Genomic DNA, 26,137 nt, shown 5'->3' on the forward strand with positions numbered 1-26,137 from the left:
AATGCACTATCTGACAAAAGCATTTGCTATGAAGATTTGTTTCTCGAGGAAAACGTCCCATCAACGAGCAATGGAGGCAAAAGTAAAAAACCGAGAAAGATTATCTGTAAAGAAGAAATTGACAGTCCAGATAGCATTAGTGATGATGACTCAATTATGTTGCTCCACAACATGTCAGATAATTTGAACTTTTCAGAAAGTTAAGATAATACTGGACTTGAAAGACAGGATTTTCCTACAATGAGCTTGGACGAAAAGAAGTATTTGAATGAAGGCGATTTTGTAGTGGTGTTGTATGACAAAAACTACTATGCAGGACTTATTGACAAGATGCCTGATGTAAATGAAGAAGGGCCAACAATTGATTGCATGGAGAAGAAAAGCAAGTGCTGGATTTGGCCCCAGAAGAAAGACAAGTTAATTAACAGTTGGAAGAATGTCATTTCAAAAATTGAGCCTCCAAAACTATTGACCAAAAGAGGACATTTTAAAGTTCCTGAACTGGATGTTTTTTTTCATTTTTAAGTGTTTTAGTTCGCAACTAAAATTTTTTAGTTTAGAATTTACTTAACAGGTTTCAGTTTTACATGTGTAACCAATTTTTTCAATTAAGTTCAATGTCGTGTTTTGCTTCTAATGTTTTATAAATAAATAAGATTTTGAATTTTTAAATTTGCCTATTACTTTCCTTTGGGCCATAGTTACTCAATGGGTTGGGTATCTTTGTTCTAGAACATTTTTACAATGCATTTTATATGAGAAAACAACAAGTGGTCAAAGTAACCCCAACCCTTGGGTAACTTTGGCCAAATTTTTAAAATAACCAAAAATAAATATATTATTCTTAAATATTTAAAAAAATGGTATGGATGGATAGGGAATCTTTTATTTAATAGTTTAAATATGTTTTTACTAACTTACTACAATTCATATTAAATATAACATTACTAAAGTGTTAAGGTGCAAGTTTTTTGGCCAAAGTATCCCCCTTTGACGGTATATATATATATATATATATATATATATATATATATATATATATATATATATATATATATGCACATATATATATATATACATATATATATATATATATATATATATATATATATATATATATATATATATATATATATATATATATATATATATATATATATATGTATATATATATATATATGTGCATATATATATATATATATATATATATATATATATATATATCTATATATACACACATATATATAGCTTATTGCTCATCATTTCATAAGCTAGCTTAAAAGCATCCAAATCATGCGATGGAGCCTGGGCCACCAGAGGAGACTTAAAAAAGTGTGCTCCATAAAGTGTGACAATATAGTCAGTTGACAGTTAAGGCATATCTTTCTCACTATTATTAACTTTAAATTAATCTTTGAAGTCAGCTGCTTGTAAGCAAGTATAGACAACCAACCATGAACCTTGCTTGATGGTGGGCACCTGGTTGTTTGAACTGGAAACCAGGCACATGGCCACCAAGTAAATGACTATTAGCTCACAAAGAACTATAATCTCCCCTTTGAAGGCAATCTTGTTTTAGGGCTGTTATGCAGAAGTTCTTAGTATCTAATACACTTCTATGAAAATCAGTACCTACCATATACTCCTCTCTTCCATAATTAAAAAACAGCAACTAATCAATATTATTTGCCCTTTCTCTTATTTCTGGCCAAACTTTTTGAAAATCTTTATATATTGCACGTGATAGAGATTTTGTTGAACCTTGAATATAATCCACTGCATGGGAAATATGCCTTTCAGATATATGGTGCTTTTAAAGATCAATTTTCAAAAGATACAGAATGTAATAATTTTGCAACAGTTTAGTGCAACAAACTTTAAAAATATGTTATCAAAATATTTATTTACCTACAGAGCAGCCAAAGTACTGGTCTTTTAAGCACATGATCCACCAAGAACCTAGTTGCCCCCTTGTATTTTTCAGTATTAGAGGCTGTTATATCTGCACTACAAATGATCTGGTCAGTGAGGTCATAATACTCTAATATGTTCTGAATAGCTATGCTTGATCCTGCCCTTAAGATGACTCAATTTCTAGAACTCCTAGCAAGAAATCTAAGGGTTCATTGACCTGGAGGAATGATATACTGAGAGCAAGTCTTTCTACAGTTTCAGACATTTTTTGGTCAGTTCGATAGTGTTTGACCAGTTTTGTATCAAAATGAATGACAACCTTTAAACCCCGAACTTTGTCCAGATTTTCTTCTCTCTTTATTCTAGCTTCATTTTCAATCACAATCTTTTTGTTTCAATGTAGACTACTCTTTGATACAGGCACTGTATTTAGATCAACACCACCAATCTTGAAAAGTGAGGACAGAAGTGAAGTTTTAGTTCGAACACTGACCTTGTAACTAGTCAAGAAAGGAACCCACTTGTCAAGAACATCATTCATTAAAAGCTCCATGTAAATTCTATCTTCACTGATCTTCTTTTTTTTTGGCAAGGCTCAAATTCACTGTCAGTATTAGTGGCACTTGTACCACTTGAAGATAATTCTATCTCAGAATCTTTTCTTCATTTCTTTCTATGTCCTCTATAGCTTTTTTCTTTGACATTTCTTGTTTTTCTTTTTTATGTTGTTCTTCTCTACGCATACTTTTTATAATATCTAACATTTGTTTTTCCCCGTCTATCATTTTTTCTTGATAAGATTTATCAAGAAAAAATGATAAGGAGCTCTCCTCATTTTTCTCTCTTACAGTACTCTGATCATTTCTAGTCCTTGGCGATTTACAAGGAAATCCATCATCGCCATCAGCCATTATATATTTAAAAAAATTTGTTATAATCTAAAAATTATAAAATGAAAAGGTCTTATAATATTTTACATAAAAGCAATTATTTAAATAGAGCATTAATGCCGCTAAAACAATGACAAAATATTGCAAAAACAACCTATTTGAATCTGACTTTATTCATTCAAGACATAATATTTCAATTTTTGTATTAAAAATCTCATTTTATGTCTAAAATAAGACATAAATCTTAATGTGTGGCGAGAAGTCTTCTAGAAGATTCCATGCAAATAAACCGAAAAGAGGTTGGAAAAGACATGAAAAAAAGTGATTTTATGTAATTTTAATGTGATTTTTGACTTTATTTGTCTTTAATTGTTGTAAATGACAAGTTTGTACAAGTATTAACTCTTAAATGAAAGATTTTTTTTTCAGAACAAAAATAAATGTAAAATGGACAATTTTCTACTATTCAATTCATAAATTAGGAGCACCGAAAATACCTTGTACTGGAACCCCTTGACTTTGAGACCAAAAAATTTTTTTTTTCGTGTCCTGGGGCCAAATAAGGGTGATTGAGATAGGGTGCATTTGAATTTTTTTTGGTCATGTTAAAAGTGGGACACCCTGATATATATATTTACAGGGGCGGATTAGGCTTTTGAAAAGGCCCGGGAAATGTTATCATGAAAAAGGCCCTCCAAGTGACCTTTTTTTTTAAATCGTATTCGCTTGTAACCCCTCACTTTTAAATACTTTTGTAACACTATTGAACAATAAGGACTTGTATACACTTGTTTAAAATCAATAAAGATGTCATTTAAGTACATGTGTTATATTTGTATTATAAATTCATATTTAAATCACAAAAACTAAAAATCATAAAAACAGTAACTTTTTTAATTCACCACTCGATTTAGCAAGTTCATCAATAATTTCATCGTTGGTTATGTTACTCAATATGTCCTTTTCAATTCACATCATCAACAGTGAGTCCAAGTGATCTTCTGTCAACTGACTTCGCAATCTTGTTTTGACACATTTCAACTTGCTGAAACTCCTCTCACAAGCCACTTGGGTAATTGAAATTGTGAGCATGAATTCGTAAGCCCTGTGCAGCATGCAGTAGCTCTTGCCGTAAAGGTTATATTTTCGAAGCACATGGTAGCAACAGTAAATGCACGAGCTACACTTCTTTAGAGGGCCGCATTTATGGTTGGTGGCGTCATCTTCATTTTCAACCTCATCCTCATCAATCGTGATTTGATCAGAACAATCGTAACTCTCTTCCAATGTTTTTTTTAAAACTGGCCACTTTTTTGCAAAGTCCAACAGCTCAAGCAACAGCTGCGCTTCTTCGCCTAAAATATAAAAAGATAAAGATAATCTTATAAATATTCAAAATAAAGAACAAAAGAGATAACCTTATCTAATGCTAATTAAAAATTTAATGAAGTTTACCAATTTGGAAAACAAAAATACTTAAGCAATTACTAATAAAATTTAACAAGAAACCAATCAATTATATTTATAAGTAAATTTACACACCTGTTGCCGAAATATGACATGAGATTTTCTGAAGGGCTTTTTTTGGAATATTACATTCCAATAACTCAGAAAATCCGTTAGGGTCAAAACAACTCATATCAGAGTACAGTTCACCGTGTGATGCAAACCGAGTCGACAGACTTCTTAACACTGTGTCTAGAATACCATTGTGGACCTCTACTTCAAACTTTTTTAAAGGATCTGTAAGTGGATCATCATTTGCTAATTCTCCTGCCATTACTTTTCTTATTCTTTTGCGTACCATTGGCAAATTTGTCTGTATAACACAATCACATTCTTTCTCGTCAAGAATGGTTGCGGACACATTAATGAAATGGTCTGCAGCCACCTTAACTTGATCAAAATTGCGTAATTGAGTCTGAATTTCTGAAATAGTTACTTTAACCATCTCAAACGCCTTTATGAAATTCAATCCAGACGTCTGTAGGTATTTGGACAGTGGTGTGGTTGACTCCATTATTCTTAGATATACAAATCACGTCAGTACAGTCTTATACTTCAATAAGGACGTTAATAGACACTGCGCATCATAGCGTGCTTCAACACTTAATTTAGTGGAAGAGACTGCTATTTCCAGTACTTGAACGACGTCTGTGTATAATGCTCCTTCACCGTCGCGAAACATACCAAAAAACTTTTGAAGGGCATCGTGTTAGGACCCCCATCTAGTAGCACCGATAACACTTAGTCGTTTGTGAATGTTTTGGCCATTTTTTTCTTTCATGTGATCAGTCCAAAGGTCCATTCTCAAGTAGGACTCACGAAAAAACATAGCAGCCATTTGAAGTATACCAAAAAGTGTCATTGAAGCTTCATTACTGCTGGTGGCGTCACATACGACCAGATTTAAAACATGCGCATAACACCATGTGTGAATGTGTCCAGGAGACGCTTTTTCTAAGAATGTAGTAAATCCATTGTATGCCCCGGCCATATTAGACGCGCCATCAGTACTATCTGACACACATTTAGTAATATCAATGCCATTTTGTTCCAAAACATTTGACATCAATTTGCTCAGATCACTGCCTTTTCTAGAATGTGAATCGACAACACCAATAAGTCGCTCCTCAACTTTGTCGGTAACGTATCGCAGGACTATCGCACATTTATCCGCTTGTGTTACATCTTGAGTTGTGTCAAGTTGCACTGAGAATATTCCCGCTTGTTGTACTTCTTCAGCAATGGCACTTTTCATTAATTTAGCGGTTCCTAATATAATTTGGTTTACAGTGGATTTGGAAATGAAAGTATTTCTGTTAGCTCTATTCCTATCATTCAGAATGCCTTTGTCGATAATTTCCTTCAAATGCGCTTTTAGAATTTCATCGTACTTCGCAACAAGAATCACGATTTCAAGAAATGTTCCATGATCCACTCTGTCGTTAGCCAAAACATTGACGGCTTCGCAACCAGCCTGACCTCGATATGGCATACCACGTTTACCAATCACTTTGACAATTGACACTACTCTGTCCACGATCAATCTACGATGTAAAACTTGCTGTTTTCGTAGACTATATTGCTGACCTTGTACCATATCTAGAATGGTTCGATTAGCAGAGAAATGTAGATAAGCCTCGACACATTCTTGGTGTCTCTTTGACGATTCGTGTTCCACAATACGTTGATGAATATGAGTCCAACTGTTAAAACCTGTTACAAACGAACTTGGTTTCTGCTTCTCATTTCCATGTGCCAAACAAACACTGCAAAACAGGCACTCTTCTTCTTCTGAAAATAAAAGAAACATACGCTGCATACCATCTTCAGGACGATAATATACCATTTTTGAATTAAAGTGACGTGTTTCAGGCTGATGTGGGTGATATTTATAGAAAGTTGTCAGTTCATTCAGGTGAGGCTTATTGAACCAATCATTCACTCGGGTAGTAGTTTTTTCGTTATCACCAGTAGGTTCAACCATGCTTGAAGAAGCTGTGATGTTTAGAATGAGGATTGGTTGGGTCATTTCATTAGTGTCAGTATGAACGCCATCTTCATCATCAAGGTTTGTTTGGGTCTCTTTAGCAACGTGAGATTGAACCTCATCAACAGGCTCAGCATCAGCATGGTGTTGCAGGGTATTTGAATTCAGTTTAGAAAACATGGATAGTAGTTTTTTAGTTGTTTTAGCATCTTCTCGCAGAAGCTTTATGTTTTTCTCACGTAACTTTTCATGTCCACTTTTTCGCTTAGACATCACACCTGTAAAAAAATATAAAAATAAACATTTGTATTAGCCTTTTAACTACTATGATAGTTTTTATTGATTATTTTTAAATAAGTGTTATGAATGGAAGACCTGCGACTGTATTGTTATTTGTGTGAAGTTTGTTAATCTGATTATTTTTAAAGAATATAACTTAAAATTTTAGAATATACTAATTTTAATATTTTTTAAAATAAACCTACATTTTATTAAACCTACATTATTATTACCTACATTATTATTAAACCTACATATTTATTAAAATAAACCTACATCTTCATTAATAATAAATCATTCATATTTATTTTTATAAATTTTAACTGTGTAGGGATTTCTTGTTAATATTATACATACTAAATAAAATATAAATAGATTACTTTTAATTTTTAAATAGTAAAATACCATATTAATAAAAAACCAATATTTATATAAATACCTAATTACTTTTTTTGGTAGAAATTTTATATTATATTTATAATATTAATTTGATTTAGAAAATGTTTATTGAAATAATAAATTATAAAAGAAGCGTTACATTAAATTAAAAATTCTATATAAGATATGTATAATAAATTATTTAACGCGTTTTTATTTAACTCGTTTTATTTAAACAATAATCTATAGTGAAAACAAAGTTGAATAAAGCAAAATCTGAAGTAAATTTCAACTCACAATTTTTTATTACTATTCTAGAAATTTATTAAAAAAATTAAAGAAAATACGTTTTAAAATATTATAAAATTTTAAAATGTTGTATTGTTGACGGCCTAATCCGCCCCTGTATATATATATATATATATATATATATATATATATATATATATATATATATATATATATATATATATATATATATATATATATATATATATATATATATATATATATATATATATATATGTATATATATATGTATATATGTATATATATATATATATATATATATATATATATATATATATATATATATATATATATATATATATATGTATATATATATGTATATATGTATATATATATATATATATATATATATATATATATATATATATATATATATATATATATATATATATATATAAATAAATGGGGAACAACAATCGATTGATTAGGCTAACACAGTATCCTTAAAGGCTGGCTTATTAAGTCATTATTTGGATTATTTATTTAGCTTTTTATTTCTACTGCACTATGTATGCTGTATCAGAAATAAAAAGGAAAATAATTCCCAAAAATTTTTCCGTAAAATTTCACATGTTCATTTACCTAAAATGTTTTTTTTGTGGTTTCTTGCTCTTGATGTTATATTCCAATTAAAGCATTTGTGAACTCCCAGAAGCATCATTTTGAATAATTGGCGTTCACAAACAAAAGTTGCTAATTTTTAAAATAGTTTTAATGCAAGATTTGCACAATTTTTTAATATAAGTTGTGCAAAATAATTTTGTCACAAAAGCACCACACAAATGATGAGCAACCTGCAAAAATAGTATAGAACTGCTTTTAGAACAGTTTCCTTCATTAGTTTAAGTGCTGAAGATGTTCCAGTCCTAATACTATTCCTTTCGAAAAGTTATTTAACTGTAAATATTTAGTAAGTCAGAAGAACCTTATCTATATTAACATAACTTAAATTGCTTAGAGATTATTATTAAATAAAAATAATTTATTATACTTTGTTATTAAGTTTGTTAAATATTTTAATAAAAAAGTAAAAAATTTAATAAAAATACTCTTTTATGCTAAAAATTTTCCCTATTTTTTAAGCATAAATATTCAAATATATGCATTTAAACAGTTTATACATGCAAATATATGCACTTATACAGTGAAAAATGCGTACTTGCATCATAATAAACCATGTTTTTTCGACGGGAAAAAAAAATGGCGGCAGGTCGCTCGATTTCGGACTAGAATGATAAAAATTAAATTTTTAATATTTTATGTTTATTATTTACCCTTAATATTCTAAATAGTGCAGTGATTGCTTTGGATGCTTGACTTTGATTTTAAAACTGATTCGCTGAAGTGAGATTACATAAAGCTAAGAGAGTTACATTATTATTTTGTTTCAAATCAGACTGGCTGTTCTGCACTTTGGCGTAAAGTATTGTTTTGACGTAAAGCAGTATTACTTTGTTTATTTACTTTATTCAAATTTTATTTACTTATTCAACTGTTTCACAACAAACTCATTACAGTGGTTCTCCTTTTTCTCAAGTCATTTTCAATCAGTTAAAGAGAATCTTGTGGCGATAAATAATTTCCTTCAATTAGTCAAGATACCGTTCATTGAAAATTACTCCAGTTTTAAATTTTTACTGTTGTTCATTATTAACTTTTATTACTTCTATTAAAATACTCATAATTTGATCTATATATTACTCCATAGTATATAAATTATCTATATTATATGTATATATTTTGATTGCATGTTTTATGATTATATATATGTGCATACTTATGTATGGATATATTTATATGTATATGTATGTATATATATGTGTGTGTAGATATGTATGTATATATTTATATGTATATATAAGTTTTATCTTGTCATTTATATCTTATTTTATCACTTATATTTATCTTATTTACCTTACTATATCACTTATATTTATACTATAGTAGTATAGTTATATTATAAATCTTATTTATATTTTAAACTTATATACTTATAGTTATACTTTACTCTTTAATCTTTAGACTTATTATTTAAATATAAAGATTATTTATACAGTATCATAATGCTTATATAGTATTTATATTATATCTATTATATTATTTATCATTATCTGATTCTTATAAGTTACTATATTTTATACCACAATTATTTAATACATTATTTCTGTTTGAATATATAAGTTTCAAAAGGGTTACATACTTTACTTTTAAAATATTGTCACGTTCTCACTTTTCATCAAAATCTCACACACAGTATTGCATAGGGTTCACTAGTATCTGTAATTAAAATATAGACTAAAATTTGATACCAATAATAAAATAAAACTTGTATAAAATAAAAGTATAAAAGTCATAAATAAAAATATAACTCTTAAATTAAAATATAAAACTCAAAATTAAAAATAGAAATAAAAACCTAATAAAAATACAAATATAAATTTAGTTCAACCAAGTACCCTTTTCTCATCTTCATTATCCTAAATGCTGAAGTGAATAATATGGTTGTTAAATCTCCTTGTGGTGTTTGTTATAAAACCGTGACATGCAATCAAAAAGCTATACAGTGTGACTCTTGCAATAAGTGGATCCACATTAGGTGTAATAATGTTGATAAAAAATTCTACAACTCTTTGATGACTGAAACTGGCTATTGGTACTGTTTTAATTGCTTAAATAACACTCTACCATACTCTTCCCTTACAGATAAGGATTTTAAGGTCACTATAAATGGTGCAAACACTTCTACTCATAATTTATTTTATGACACTTCATCTAACCTAAATAATCTTTTTCAAAATAAACTTGACAATGATAATATTAATTGTAAATACTATGATACAACAGAGTATAACAAAGCTATTAGTATTGATTCAAAAACCTATTTACATGTAAATATATCATCCCTGACATATTACCTTGATGATCTAAAACTTCTGCTTTCCCTTATGAATAATAAACCTAATATCATTGCTATATCTGAAACTCGCTTAAATCGTAACATAACACTTAGAACTGATATTGCTTTAAATGGCTATGTCTTTGAACATACTGATTCACATTCTAATAAAGGAGGAACTATTATATACATAAAATCTGAATTAAATTATAACTTAAGATCTGACCTCATAATCCAGAACAACAAAGAACTAGAATCAACCTTTATTGAAATTTTACTGCCATCAGAAAAAAATATTATTGTAGGTTGCATTTATCGCCACCCATGTATGAGCACTAGTGAGTTTAATATCACTTATATACAAACCTTACTTGACAAGTTATCACTAGAGAATAAAAATATAGTTCTTTTAGGAGACTTTAACATTAATCTTTTAAAATATGACTCCTGCAATGATGTTTCTAACTTTCTAGATCTTATGTGCTCTTTCTCCCTCTTCCCATTAATTACTCAACCAACCAGAATTACCCCAAAATCAAAGACTCTCATAGATAATATATTTGTAAACTTTCACACTCCAAATACTAAATCAGGCAACCTAACAGTATGTCTTGCTGACCATCTTGTTCAGTTCATATCCTTCCCATCCAAGAACTTAAAACAGTCTCATCCCAAATTATATCGTAGATGTTTTAAAAATTTTGATGAAAAAAGTTTTTTAAAAGACCTTAAAGAAACTGATTGGCTTTCAATAAACCATTTAAACTACTGTGTTAATAACTCTACTTCAAAGTTTTTGGATGCACTTAAAAGATTACTTGATAATCACACCCCTTTTAAAATGTCAACTAAAAAAGCTAATAAATCTTTATCAAAGCCATGGATTACTAAAGGAATCATTATGTCAATACAAATTAAAAATAAGTTGCACAAGAAGTTTATAAAATGTAAAAATGAGAATTTAAAGCTACAATACTTTCAAAAATTCAAATATTACAGAAATCAAATTAGTAACCTACTGCGATACTCAAAAAAATCATATTATTCAACCTACTTTAATGAAAACTTAAATAACCTTAAAAATACCTGGAAAGGAATAAGGAGTATTATTTATATTAAATCAAAGATCAACAATAATATAGATAGTTTAAATATCAATAATAAAACTATAACTAACAAGAAAATAATTGCAAACACTTTTAATGATTACTTCTCTTCAATTGCAGATAAACTTTCTAAAGAAATTATACCTCCTAGATTTCACTTCAGCCACTATTTGAAAAATCAAAATCCTGATACTTTTTTTATATCTCCAGTTACTCCTCAAGAAGTAAATGACTATATTTCCCTCTTGAATCCAAAAAAAAGCACCGGTCCCAATAGCATTCCTTCAAAAATAATGACCTTAGCATCTCAAGAATTGAGCTTCCCCTTGAGTATTATAATAAATCAATCTTTTCAATCAGGGATATTCCCTGACTTATTTAAAGTTGCAGAAGTTGTTCCAATTTTTAAAAGCGGCTGTAAACAAGATCCATGTAACTATCGGCCTATATCCTTACTCTCAAATATAGGTAAACTAATTGAAAAATTTATGTATAACAGGCTGCTCAATTTTTTAAATCTATCAGATAGCTTATATAGTCTGCAATTTGGATTCCGAAAGAAACACTCTACTAACCAAGCACTCATAGATATAACTGAAACCATACGTGAGGCTTTGGATCAAAAGCAATTTGCTGGTGGAGTATTTGTTGACCTGCAAAAAGCTTTTGATACTGTCAACCATGAAATTTTATTATCAAAACTGTATCATTATGGTGTAAGGGGAATTGCACTGAACTGGTTTAAGTCATATCTAAACCATCGTCCACAAAGTGTTACTATTGGTAATATCTCATCCACTACTAAGTTTACATCTATAGGTGTTCCTCAGGGTTCAACTTTGGGTCCGCTTCTTTTCCTTATCTACATTAATGATTTAAACACTTGTATTAAATACTCAAAGGTGTATCATTTTGCTGATGACACTAACCTTCTGATTGTAGATAAGTCTTTAAAAAAGCTAAATAAGTACCTAAATTATGACCTGGCATCACTGGTTCAATGGCTGCGATCAAACAAAATATCTTTGAATGTCAAAAAAACTGAATTAGTTCTATTTAAACCTCAAGGCAAAAAAATTACCAAAAAACTTAATTTTAGAATTAGTGGTCAAAAACTAAATATTGTAGATAAAATAAAATATCTGGGCATATTATTAGATGAAAATCTTTTGTTCATTCAACAAATTAAGTCCATGTCAAACAAATTAAGTCGAGCAAATGGAATGCTTACCAAAATAAGGCATTTTGTGAATTACGAAACCCTTGTGAATATTTGGCATGCTATTTTTAACTCCCACCTACGCTATGGTTGTCAGATATGGGGGCAAAGTCCATCCATTTATAAAAAAAACCTTATAAATCTCCAGAATAAATCTTTAAGAATAATTCACTTTCAACCTAACAGTTTTAGTTCTGACATACTGTATAATCTTTCTAAAATTTTAAAGCTTGACGAACTTATCTACTTATCAAACTGTGTTCTTGTATTGGACATTGTCCACCATAATACGCCTAGCTGCTTCACTAGCTATTTTAAATTCACAAATGATGTTCATAGTTATAAACTTAGGTCTGTATCTTATTGTAGTCTTTCTATGCCTTTAAAACAAACACACAAGTATGGCATAAAGTCAATCAAGTATCAATCAATTCTATGTTGGAACTCTCTTCCTGTTGAAACTAAAAAAATATTCTCCAAAATATCAAATAGAAATGCCTTTATAACCCATGTAAAAAACTTTATCTTCAGTAAAAATTATCAATGAACTATCAGTTATGCAATCACCCCCTAGTTATTCTCTATAACTAAATTTTTAATATAATAAAAGTAACATAAAAATAAATGAAAATAACTCATAAATAAAAATAAAAATAAGAATAAAAATATAAAACCAAAAATAAAAATAAAAATATAAAACCCATAAAATAGAAATAAAAATATAAAACCCATAAAATAGAAATAAAAATATAAAACTCATAAATAAAAAATAAAATAGAGATAAAAACATAAAACTAAAAATAAAACATAACAATATATAAATGTTCATTTAGTCACAATCAAGTACCCTCATTTTCATCATCCTGTAAAGTTATATGGCTCTAAAATTTGTGGCACTACTAAACCATATAACATGTAATAAATAAACAATAAACTATTTTCTATGCAATCGTCCCGCTTAATTCTCTATAACAATTTTTTTTTTTTTTTTTTTTTTTTTCTTTTACTTTAATTCATATTCAATTTTTCTATGCTTGAAAAATGCTGGATCACAACAAAACTCCTATGACTTCTACTTCTTTGACTCTACTTCCTTTATTTCCTTCTTTTTATTGTTATATTTTTTGTTATTGATATTGTTATAATTTTTATATATTTTTTTTTTTATTTTTATTTTTTTTTTGCATTATCCTTATGATAATCACTATAATATATATAGATAAATATATAGTAAAATATATACCTATTTATAGTAAAATATATAGATAGTACTTATTATATTACCCTATTTAATATTATTATTACTATTTATCACTGTTATTTTTACTATTTATTTTTATTTATTTTTTATTACTTATTATTATTATCATTATTATTATGCTATATTTATACCATCATAGGTCTTTACGCGTCATCAGTTTATAACTGTTTGTAAATGTCCCGCACGATTGTATATATATACAGTTATTATTAAAGTGAAAATATATTGATTTGATTTTGATTTGATTTGATTTGGTTTGTAATTGAAAAAAAAAATTGAGTTTGCGCATGCGTTATTTTTATAAAGAATTTCAAAATAAAATCTTAAAGAGTTAAAAAGTTAGTAAAGAATTAAAAAATAAATAAAGATAAAAATCTTTAACTTTTTAACAAATGTCAGTTTCCTTATTACTTTTTATTGATTTCTTTTTGTTATAATTTTATTGGAATTCATTAACCAATGATAAGAGATCTTTTATCGTAAAACAAATTGTAGTGGAACATATATTTTATTTTAAAAATTTTATACTTTATTTTACTTATTACATAATATCATAATATTTGGTTTTATTTTAAAAGTAAGGAAATGTTTTTTGACCATCTCAAATCATTTATACTTATGCAAATGTTATATTTCAACGAGGTATAACCTATGACTTGTTAATGTTATACTAATAGTATGATTTAAAGATCTCAAATCATTTATACTTTATATTGTTTGTTTTATATTTATATCATTTATAGTATAAGTAAATGATATAAAGTATAATTATATTTAAGTATTTATATAATTATATATATATACATAAATATAATATTAAATATAATGAATACAGATATATATTATGTCATAAATGGGTAAATCTGCTGTTAAGTGGCATAAAATAACTTTATTTTTTCGCTTGTTGTGAGACTTGCTCAAAGTGGTGACTTTTTAATATAAATATAAAGAATATTTTAATATACTTTTTATAATTTTTTATTATTTAATAGGCGGTCTGCCCCAACCAAACCTTAAGTCGATGTTGCGGCACTTCCTTGTAGCAGCAGGCTATAAGATAGTCAATGTAGCAGTACTCCCTTGTAGTTAAAACAAGTTCCTGGCATAATCAACAGTAAGAAAATTAATAGGCAATTGTTTTGTGGTAATTAAATGGACCACATCTAAATATCTTATTTTAAATTTAACAGTTGCAGTTCAAAAACATGAAAAAGGAGCAAGTAATACAGATGTTGAGAGGTCCATAAAGTGATGGCTAATGCAAGTTCCTGACAAATGGTGGTTGAGCAGAACGTGCCTTAAAAGTGTAAGCTAAAAATACTTGATGGTTTTTTTAGTTATCTTAACTTTTCTTTGATCTTTTATATATTTTTCTTGAAATATGTTTTTTTTGTTACAATTTTTTTATTGTATTAGTCAAGCATTACAGAGTATTGGATTTTATAGTTTATACTCATTTTTACAGTTTATTTTATATTTTATTCCTTCGTTTACTTCACTTATTTTTATTTATTTTAGTTACAATTATAAACTTATTTTACGAGTTTGACCTGACATTCATTTTGCGTGACTGGGTTTAAATCATAGGTAGATTAAACGTTGCCTTTTATTTATACCAATAAGTGTAAAATCATAATTATTCTCATCATCATTATTATCATTTGTTCTGTTTTTTTAAATATTTTAACATGCATAAAAAGCGATGTGATTGAGTTAATTGTTAGAATTAGATTGAACAATGATGTTAGCTTAACAATGTAATCAAGAACGAAAAAAACTAATAATGTAAAAAGGTAAAATGAAGATAACACAATAATGTGAGTTAGTTTTTTAATCTATAGATAAGTTAATATATAAATATAAGTATAAGATAAGTATAATATATAAATATATTGCTACTTTTTAATGTAAGTTTAGTGCTTTAATATCTATTTATTATTAGAAATTAGGTGCAAAACTGTTTAAATGACTTTTAAATCACCTGACACATTGTCAGGAGAAAAAGATTGCAGTAACATCGGAGGTCGAGTAGTATCAAGCATTAGCACATGAAGACATCAAATAGTAATGATGATCTTCCTTTATGCTTTTCCTTTATTCCTTTGCATGTTAAACGTGTTTAATGTATTGAAATCTTTTATTAAAATACAGAATTTTTTTAGTTACATTTGTGTAGATCACAATGTGTTTATAGTTTTAAGATAATTGGAACATGTTTTAATAATTTTCATACGTAGTAATTCATTGATGGTATTTTTTGAAACAACACAATTATCTAATGTTATTATGGAGTCAATGAGTTATGAAATATTGGATAAACAACGCAAGATTTTTCTTTTATCTTTTATATGGTAGTCCAAGAAACTTAATATATTTTTATAATTTTTATATGTAGTATTTCATTGAGAGTATTTTTTCGAAAATGACGCGATTATCTAATGTTATCATGGAGTCAATGAGTTCTGATTTATTGGATAAACAACGTAAGATATTCTTTTTATATTGCATCCCAAGAAATTTCATTAATATAGAAATTGATATATAAAATAAAAAAAAACAACAACAAAAAACTCATCAAGTATATATTTATACACTTGATGAGTTTTTTTGTTTTTATACTTTATTTTTTTATTTTTTATTTGTATTCCTTATAATATGTAAAAATATGTATTAATTAATGTAGAAGAGATAAATCTATTACTTTCTGATTTAATCTTATTACTTACTTTTTTAGTTTATTTTGCAATTACTTTACTTTTAGCTATATTTTGGTTACAATTTTATACTTATTTTACGATTTCTTCACTTTTGGCTAATTTTGAGTGACTTGGTTATAATTACTAAACCTATCAGCTTGACAGGCAGAAAAGTATGGATATGGAAAAGTATCAAACGTTAGTACATGCAAGCATCAAATTGAAATGCTGGTAGAAGTTTAACTGTTCGCTAACCTTTATATGTATTGTATTGCTAGGCAATTTTATTGAAATTAAAATGTTTGATAATATAAAATGTATCGCTAAAATGACTGTGTATTTATAGTTTAAAATATCCCACATTCCATTTTATATCACCCATGCGACTTTTTTAGGTAGGCAAACATCACCCCGCTTCACCTTTTTCTTCCTGACTTGTTTTACTTTAAAATCTTTAAGTTAAAATCTTGCATTTGTCTCCCAAAAGTCTCTGAGTTAAAATCTCGCGTTTATTAAAGTATTGGTTATCTATAAAAATAGCAATAAACGTTAAAAACAAACAAAATGAACCAAAAGTAGCATTAAAAAAAGGCAATGGCAAAGCATCGGCTAAACGCCGTTCGAAGAACGGCTGTCATGCATGGACCATACCTTTAACGGTGAGCAAGACTTGGAATGGACCATGCTTGTTGGCCGATGGTGAGCCAGTAATGATGCCGATGGTGGGCCAAGCATGGCGAGTATACTGGGTCTTGGTTGGCATCTTACCTTTGGTCCTCATTTTATTTGATGAATCATAGACGTAGTTAAAAAAATTGCTTCACGAATTATTTGCAGAGCAAATCGAGATACTCATTCAGCCTCTCTTCTTACTAAATTAAAACTGGACTCAATAAAAAATAGAAGAGAAAAACATGTAGCTGAACTTACAAAATAATAAAAATTACACACAAAAAAAATTCATAACATAAAAAATACATAATATAAAAAAACTATACAACGACGGAGGAGCGGAAGAAAGATCGGTAAATTAAACTATTGTAAATAAAACTCTTAACTTAACGGCGCTGCACCCAGCTCTTATCGAGTATAAAAAAGAGAGTATAATAATAATATTAATAACAATAATAATGATAATAATAATAAAAATAATAACTGTATTAAAAACTTACACAAGTGGCCCTTGTCATTTTAAATTTAAGTTCCGTCGCAACAAAAAAAAATAATAATAATAAAAAAATTAAAAAGAATTTTTTTGCGCGCGCTTGCAATCAGGCACAAGATATAGATAATTTTTTTGTACCTAAATGTAGGTATGTTATGAAACAGATTATTAGAAATAACTATTTTAATAAATAAATAGAACAATAAATGTTCTCCTGGCAAGTGTTGCTATATTTAGTTACTACTTCTTTATTGTTAGTTGAAACATTTTTTATACCGTTCACTGACCCTTCAAAATGTCAAGTCGGTCAGTATTTTCAATTTTCATCTCTTCGTTGCATTAGTTGTGATGCTAATCAAATAAGGAGTCAAGATGGCTTGTCATGCGTTTGTGCCAATGGTTTTCGGTTTATTAAAAATAATGGTGGTTTACAGGTTCAGTGTACTCAATGTGATGATTTGCAAGTGCAATCTTCAGATGGGTGGTCGTGCATTAATTGCCCAACTGATGCAGATTTCAATATGCTTACTAAAACATGTAATGCTTGTTTAGGCCAGACAGTAGCAATTGATCGTCAGTTAAACGGAGAATTAGGTTCAAGACAGCAATGCTTAACTTGTCAAAATGACACTCAAATAGCAAGCACTTATCAAACTTTTTGTAAGAGATGTGATCAAAGTGTTCTTGATATCACAGGTGGTTCTTGTCAATGTCCCGTTGGTGTTACTGTGCAAGGTATCTAAAAGTAACATAAAATTGTTTCATTTTTTTTCTTGTTGCACTCTAGTCAGTGGAGACTTTTTAAACATAAGGAATTATTATTGGCTTCATCAACATCGACTGAGGGTTTGGCATGGACAGCAATTTTTTTTCTATTATTATTCTGATAAATATTAATTACGTGTAAAAAGCTTCCGCTGACGAAAACACAACAAGCAAAAAAGTAAAACTATTTTAGGCCGCCTAACTGTAGGATTACTGTTTAAAGACACATTAAAATATTATAATACTATTTTTAAAATTTAATTGATTTAACTATTTTAATTTTCTTCCTAGGTTTTATAAATAAGGATTAATCCAAAAACTTATCTGTTTCTTAAAGCCTAGAACCTGGCTTGACCATATTTTGATTAGGTTAATCTGACTCTAACTTTGCCTGAGCCTGAGCAGCTATGATCCTAACCATGACCTTAAACTCGGCTTTCACTTGATTTTATTTTGTGTGAAAGAATGTATCTTAATTGTTTTGCAAGTGTGTAGCAATGTATCAAAATTTAATTGAGTACTGGACTCAATATATAGAGCATAATTTGTCCAAACAAAGGTTCGTTATAATGAATAGATGATATGATTATTACATATTTTGATAATTTGTATACATAAATACAATTCTATACATATTGTATACAACTATGTATTTTAAATCGTGTGTCTGGTTTTTACATTGGAGAGACATTGCTAAAAGGGTGTTTCATAAATTACGTATGCAAGTATAGGGGAAGGAGTTACTTAAAAATATACTAATATGTACAAGGGTGTGTGTGGGTGTTAGACAATCTCTTATTCTCTAAAAAAATTGAAAAATTTTGCGTTAAAGAAGGAAAGGGGGTTGATTTGGTAAAAAATAAGGCATATGTACTCCAACAGGGAAGGGGTCGTTTGAAGCTTACAGGTATGTACAAGAGGGGCAGGTGTCCTAAATCAGTGGTTTTACTGTGTACATACTTTATAGATGCCCCAATCCTATTAAAATCTAAATTAATTAATGAAACAAACTTTTGATGATTCAGAAATTGTAAAAAAAATATCTTGTGGATGATCCAAATCATTAAATATTGTCAGTTATCAAGGTTTGGTACCTATTTTCTATTGAGTTGGTTTTCAATGGTTTTAAAGCTAGAGTTCCATTTTCTTTTTCCACTGATGGATCAAACAATTAAAACTGAAAAATGTATCTCATTGTTGCACAGCAGGTGAAGAAGGACTGTGTGTAAATTTTATTCTTTTAAAAGACTTCTTTTAAATAGAAAATCTTTGAATTTATTTATATTTTCTAAAATATTAGCAATATTAACATTTGCTTTACATATAAATATTTTGCCTGAGAATCTTGCTGCATAAGTTCAAGAAAGTAGGTATCACCTTGTATTAAAGAGCTATCAAATACTTTGAAAATTTATATAATTTTACCAAATCAGTATATGAGGGATTAAATTAATTTAACCCAATTGATTAAGGAATGACAAGCATCTGATTGTTATCACTATGGCAAGAAGAGTTTCTAAAAATGATAGCATAACATTGCATTATAGTGGAGGGAATAAGGGGTTGTCCATAAATTATGTCACATAGTTTTTGACATTTTTTGACACCCTCCCATCCCCCTTCTCGTAATTCATCTGTAACACTTTATTGACCTCCCTCTCCCCCAAAAAATAATGCATTAATTTTGTACCTCCTCCCTAGTACTTAAAAGAAAAAAAAATGTTGCTTTACAAAATCGAGACCCTCCCCCCCTCCCCCTTGTAACAAATTGTCACAATATCGCTTAACCCCCCTCCCCCCTAAAGTGTGACGTAATTTATGGACAACCCCTAAGAGGCCAAAATAGTTTAAGTTATACCAGCGTGAAACTTGGCAAAATTGTTTCTCAAAACTATACAAAATGTTAGAGAAAAGGCCTCATTTATACAACCCTTTTAAGGTTGGTTACAAAAGTTTGGTACAAAGGTTTTACCATAAAACATAGAAATGAGGTCGGCCATTTTTTGCTGACCTCAAACACTTTTAGGTCAGCAGTTAGGTTGACATTGCTGAATGCCGACCCTAATTCCAAGGGCTGTTCATAAATGTCTAAGGTTTTAAGTTAAAGAGTCTTCAATTTGATGAAAGATGAAATGTTTTTTTGTAAATTTAACTATTGAATATGTTAAAGCAATATTTCTTAGGAAATAGAAATTGTAAGCACTTTAAATATATATATGCTACCAACATAAGACTTTGCTATAAAATGTAAATGGTCTTTTTTGAAACAAGTCATGGTTAATCATCCTGTTATGATATCAGTGTGACTGTAAAAAAACAAACTTTAATTGCTAGCCTTACATATGTACTCTTGAGTCTTTAATACAAAAGAGGGCAGGGGAGGAGGGGTTATTAAAAGGGTGAGGGGGGATTTTTTTTTTTCTAAACTGTCTTATCTCGCTCAGTTCGTGAAAACTCTCGATCTGACACCATGTTACAATATAAGTATTTTTTATAAAAAATTTTAATTTATTTATTTTAATTTAATTAAAAATTTATTTTAATTAAATCCAAACTAATATTATTTACAAAACACATTTACAAAACTATTTAATTCTAGCATGACTTGCGGTCAAATGTGCATTTTTTAACAGCTGTTTCATCTTAATTTCAAGAGGATTTAATATGGTAGTATAAGTTTTATACTTTGGTGAGAAATAAACCAAAAGCTTATTTGCGACAAATCAAAATTTACTATTTTAAAAAACAGAAGCTTTTTGTGTGTATCGACTGAAATTATTATTTTCTAATTTTAAAGGCCAATTTTCAGTGAAATTTTTTTTTTTAGTTTTGAGATATTAATTTTTTGTCTATAACAAATAAAAATTAATAAATGGGAGGGGGTCTTAATAAGCTAGTTGTGGGTGGGAAAGTATTCCCCTTGTATTAAGGATAAAAAAAATCTTTTTTAAAAATAAAATTTTTAAAGAAGTAATTTTTGATCATTTCATGCTTTGATATGTAAGTCAAGTTTAGAAAATAAGGTTTTGAAAAATTCTTTGTAAAAAAAAGCAAATTAATCATTCCATTGCAACGGGAAGATTTAATTTAACTTATTCATAATTTAAAGTAACTTTAAAAAAATAATCTTTTGATTTTTTTTTTAAAGTTACTTTAAAAAAAAAATCAATAGATTTAAGATTTTCAGAAAAATTTTTTATTTTATTTAAAGCCTTTGCGTAAAATAAAAGCTGTAGAAAAGATCAATTAAAAAGGAAAATAAAATTATTAGTATAGTCAGTTTCAGTGTGCAATCATACACTATACCTGTCCAAGCCTGATATTGGACTAGTTAAGAAAATCAGTTTTTAAAATAATGATTTTCATGTAAGATTTATGTATCCATGTTACCCTTTAAGGTTATTTTATTGGCCTTCAAGAAATAATGTGTGTTGGGTTCCATTAACAAACTTAATATTAGTGATAAAAATTCCATCAACTATTACACAAAGACAATACAACATCAGTGTGATTACTGAAGTATTATTACGTTAAGACAATACATCAACATCAGTGAGATTGTATGAAGACAATAAGTATTATAAATTAACAGGTAAACTTTAGACCAAAAAAAACTTTGAATCAATTTTTATTAAACTAATTAAAAAGTTAATTATTCTTATAGTTATAGTATTTTTAGTTATTTCCTAATTTTTATTTAATTTTTATTTTTATAATTTTTTTAAATTGTTTCTCTATTACAAAACTTTGTTGCAATATGAAGTTTGTTACATATAGAACTAAATAAGTTTCAGAATCATAGTTTTTAGGCAACTCAAGGTAAACTGCTTTTCATACAAGTCATTATAAACTTACAAAAATTGTTTTATCATCTATATATCATATATCAATTTTGATTTCCTTAATCCAAAAATGGTACATATATTTAGGTACCAGCTTTTTTAAAAATAGTTAGGTACAAATTTTTATAAAAATAATCAGGTACAATTTTTTTTATTAAATTGAACATTATTATTATTTATTACATTAAAAAAAAGTTGAAGCTAATTGTGAGATGCAAATTATAAATATATAAGCATTTTTAGAAAATGATATAATTAGTTTTATGATTTAGAACTAAAAGTTTTATTATACTGACATACTGTTGCGTAAAACCTTGTTCATTTATTTCCAGGTAGTGTGATAAATGAAGGAGGAAAGTGTTTGTCTTCTCAGACCACTCCATTTATCAACAGCATACCATCAATTTATCCACTTAATTATGTCTTTTTGCAAAGAAATATGCGTGTTGCACAAGCATTATGTAATAGTTACCAAAATTTTACAGCCTGTCAGCTATTAGGAAATCTTTGTGTGCTTCATATGTATAATACAGATAATTTCGATAATTTGCTAACTGTTTCTACAGACCCATGTAAAGAATTCTTAAAACTTCAAAGGGAGTACAAAGGTGAGTTTAATGGCAATCTTGATTGGCCAGCCACTATGCCATGGCTTTATTACACTACTGTCACACCTAATGAAATTTTAAGTGCAACAGATATAAAAACAATTTTTTCACGAGGTAATTTTGTTTTTCACTTTTTCATCATTGTTATTATTATTATTTATAGTATAAATGTGTATTTATTAAAAATATAGTTTTATTAATAGTATTATAATAAATATCACAAAGTTTAAATCCTGTAGTAGTAGAGCGGTTGCTTTGTAAGCAGGAAGTACTGAGCTAAATCTCCCACTAAATTAGGAAGTGACCATATTTGGTTTCAGCTCTGGCCAAATAGGAGATTTTTTACAAACCCAACCCTGGTTAAAAAATTCTAGCAGGTGTTGTTTGCTGAGGGTCGGATCTTTTATTATTATTATTATTATTATTATTATTATTATTATTATAATTGTTATATATATATTTATATATATATGGTCTAAGTAGCACTAATTTAGTAATAACTTTCAAATTAAAAAATTAAAAAAAAAAAATTTATTTATTTGAAAATTATATATATTTATATGTGTGTGTGTGTATATATATATGTACGCTATACGCCTATATGTATATACATATCTATAAGTATTTGTATATATACTTATATAATTATATACTTTATTTATATATATACTTATATAATTATATACTTATATAATTATATAATTATTTATATATATATACTTATATAATTATATATAAATTATATATAAATATATATATGTATATACATATATGCTGTATGCTTATATGTATATACATGTAATGTTTATACATATAGGCATATAGCATACATGTACATGTATAAGTATTTATATATAATTATATATAATTTTATATATATATAATTATATAAATATGTATATAGTTATATATATATATATATATATATATATATATATATATATATATATATATATATATATATATATATATATATATATATATATATATATATATATATATATTCATCTATATGTGTTTATAAACACAATGTGAATTTAATCCAAGATGAAATACTTTATTTATAGGGTTTGTCAAGATTTAGGCAGCCCTGGCCATAACCCCGGCCCTGGCTATGCTTTATCAAACCCAAAATTAAGGTTTGTGTTACCAAGTTTTAGCATTGAGAGAGCAGTTTTTAACACGTTATTTACGATTTCTGAAATCATTTTAAAGATAAAATAAAGTTAGAAAGCTCACCAACTGTAGTGGTTTATATATATATCCTTGTTTAAGCCATTTCAGCCAAGCCACTTTTTATTATTTTTTAATATTTAAACAAGTATTAAGATATTGTTTAAGCAGTAAGATAAAATAAGAAACTAACTTTATAAAAACATAAAGTTTGAATAAAAAATACGTAAAAAAGCAATCTATCAATTTAGAAAATAAGTTTTTTAAGTTATCAAACTTTTTCAGGTATTCTAAATTAATTTTTTTGAAAAAAAAAAAGAAAAAATTTGTTTATTTAATTTATATAATTTGTTATTTATATTTAATGGTAAAAAGATAACCGAGCATGATTCCAGAAATAATAATCATTATGCCATGTTCAGCAAACACTAAAACACCATTTATTGTTACTGTTCTAAACAGGAGAAAGAATCCAGAAAATACAGAGGAAAGTTTTTTTGGAAATATATCTCATATATAAATATATCTAGGGCAGAATTTTGACTTTAAATTCAGAGAATATGACTTGAGATCTTATCTGATTTTGTAAAAAAAAAAAAATTTAGCTATAAAATATAAATATCTAGTATATATACAAATAATAAACATCTTTAAGTGGTTATGACATGGCTAGATATTGATAAAAAAATATATTAGTAAGGTGGACTACTAAAGCTGATTTTAATATGAAAAAGGTCTTATCAGCTTATATCACCTCCTCTTAATGATTTACTCAGCTGTTACATCAGTAACGGCCAAGCTGTTCTGGTTATAGATCTACCCCCAACATCACATTCTATGAGGTTTCTCATTGTTCTCTTTGACATGTAAAAGTCCTTTGCCATCTGCTGCATTGACCGTACTGTTTGCAGCGCAAAACCGTTTATATTTTTATAGTCTTTCTTTGATAAGAATTTTATTTTATTTTGAAGTGTTTAATTTTTTTTCCCTCAACAATGTTTATGTAGTAAGTCAATTTATTATGTAACAATTTTTGTTTCTTTAAAAAAATACTATGTATTAAAAAAGCACTAATATGATGTGAAGTATTAATATGGTATTTATTAATTATTTATTATTTTTTCATTCTATATTTATAAATTTTGTATACAACTATAAAATGAAAATGAGGCAATTTAAATATTTCTTTAAAACAATATGCAAAATTTAAAAATTAGTTTTGCACAAAAAACACTAGTTTTGAAATTTTGTTTAAAAATCTCCCAAAAATATCTAAAATAAGCAATTTATATTACTGCAATCTAAATTGTTGTTTATTCCGATAGTACTTAGTACTTCATCGTGTATTAATTTATGTAAAAAAAAATTGCAAATTTTTGCAATTTTTGTAATATAAATTTTGAATTGTAATATAAATATATTAATAAAGCTAATTATGATGAGTTGTTTTATGCTAAGTTTAGGTCAGTTAATGCAATTTGTTGCTGTAAAATTTTCTGCTAGTGGAAAGTTTCTTGGAATCACCACAGATGTAGGGTTTTTAAATATATGTCAAAATTCAAAATCCACGTCTTTTAATACCGTTGCATTTACATTTCCAACAACATACAAGTCTCAGTGTAAATTAAGCATATCTTCAGATAAAAAAAAAGAAGAGATGGTTTTTTATGACTTGTATATGCTAATTGACAATTTATTTTTGTATCCTGTGCCTGTTCTTGTGGCTAACATACTCTCTGGAAATCAGTTCATTAATCAAGGCAGTTCAAACAATTGGAAAATGACAAGAAGATTTTTCCTGCTTGATAATTTAAGTGGTTTAACAAATCCAGATAAAAACCCAGATTATTTTCGTTATGCAAGCTCACTGCAATTACATTTTATGTTGAGAGGAGATGGTCTCATATTTCCTCCTGTTTTGCACATAAAATACACAGATGTTCAGTTTACAGACAGTAACTCAGAATTAGCACAAGAGTTTAATGTTCTATATGAAATGAATGCACTTAATATCATTGAGAATATTAAGGTAGATATTTTTATTAATTAATTTTCATTTTTTTATATATTATAACCTCAATGAAATAATGACAAATAAAAATGATTAATATATACTACCTGTCATGACCCGTAAAATGCGGGT

At 27.7% G+C, this 26,137-nt stretch overlaps 2 protein-coding genes and 1 long non-coding RNA gene across 9 annotated transcripts in view; 2 read left to right on the plus strand and 1 right to left on the minus strand.

The window, feature by feature from the left end:
• Window positions 1–3,625: 3,625 nt before the first annotated feature.
• LOC136079759 (uncharacterized) lies at window positions 3,626–6,682 on the minus strand. The gene is made up of 2 exons (XM_065796083.1): window positions 4,347–6,682; window positions 3,626–4,159 (listed from the first exon to the last, which is right to left on the minus strand). Exon 1 carries the CDS (start codon window positions 6,568–6,570, stop codon window positions 5,020–5,022), a length of 1,551 nt encoding a protein of 516 aa, XP_065652155.1. The 5' UTR covers window positions 6,571–6,682; the 3' UTR covers window positions 3,626–4,159; window positions 4,347–5,019.
• Window positions 6,683–8,450: 1,768 nt separating this feature from the next.
• On the plus strand, window positions 8,451–16,770 carry LOC136079760 (uncharacterized). 6 transcript variants are annotated; one of them, XR_010638182.1, is made up of 5 exons: window positions 8,451–8,707; window positions 14,738–14,859; window positions 14,936–15,051; window positions 16,141–16,228; window positions 16,507–16,770. It is a non-coding gene; the product is annotated as an uncharacterized LOC136079760 (long non-coding RNA). The 6 variants fall into 6 exon arrangements; XR_010638184.1 differs by having other exon boundaries at window positions 8,451–8,699; XR_010638183.1 differs by lacking the exon at window positions 8,451–8,707 and adding an exon at window positions 14,058–14,139.
• Window positions 16,771–17,668: 898 nt separating this feature from the next.
• The window catches only part of LOC100212617 (meckelin), a 40,941-nt gene continuing 32,472 nt past the window's right edge, over window positions 17,669–26,137 (plus strand). For both annotated transcript variants that reach the window (XM_065796085.1, XM_065796084.1), the window contains exons 1-3: window positions 17,669–18,341; window positions 22,546–22,935; window positions 25,458–26,023. In XM_065796085.1, the coding sequence (XP_065652157.1) occupies window positions 17,813–18,341; window positions 22,546–22,935; window positions 25,458–26,023 (1,485 nt within the window). In that variant the 5' untranslated portion in view covers window positions 17,669–17,812. The remainder of the gene's footprint in view (window positions 18,342–22,545; window positions 22,936–25,457; window positions 26,024–26,137) is intronic.

Source organism: Hydra vulgaris, chromosome 04 (genome assembly GCF_038396675.1).
Source record: "Hydra vulgaris chromosome 04, alternate assembly HydraT2T_AEP".
NCBI classification, from domain to species: domain Eukaryota; kingdom Metazoa; phylum Cnidaria; class Hydrozoa; order Anthoathecata; family Hydridae; genus Hydra; species Hydra vulgaris.

Excerpts from the sequence above, each read along its gene's own strand:
- LOC136079759 (XM_065796083.1), bottom strand. The coding sequence starts at position 6,570 with ATGTCTAAGCGAAAAAGTGGACATGAAAAGTTACGTGAGAAAAACATA.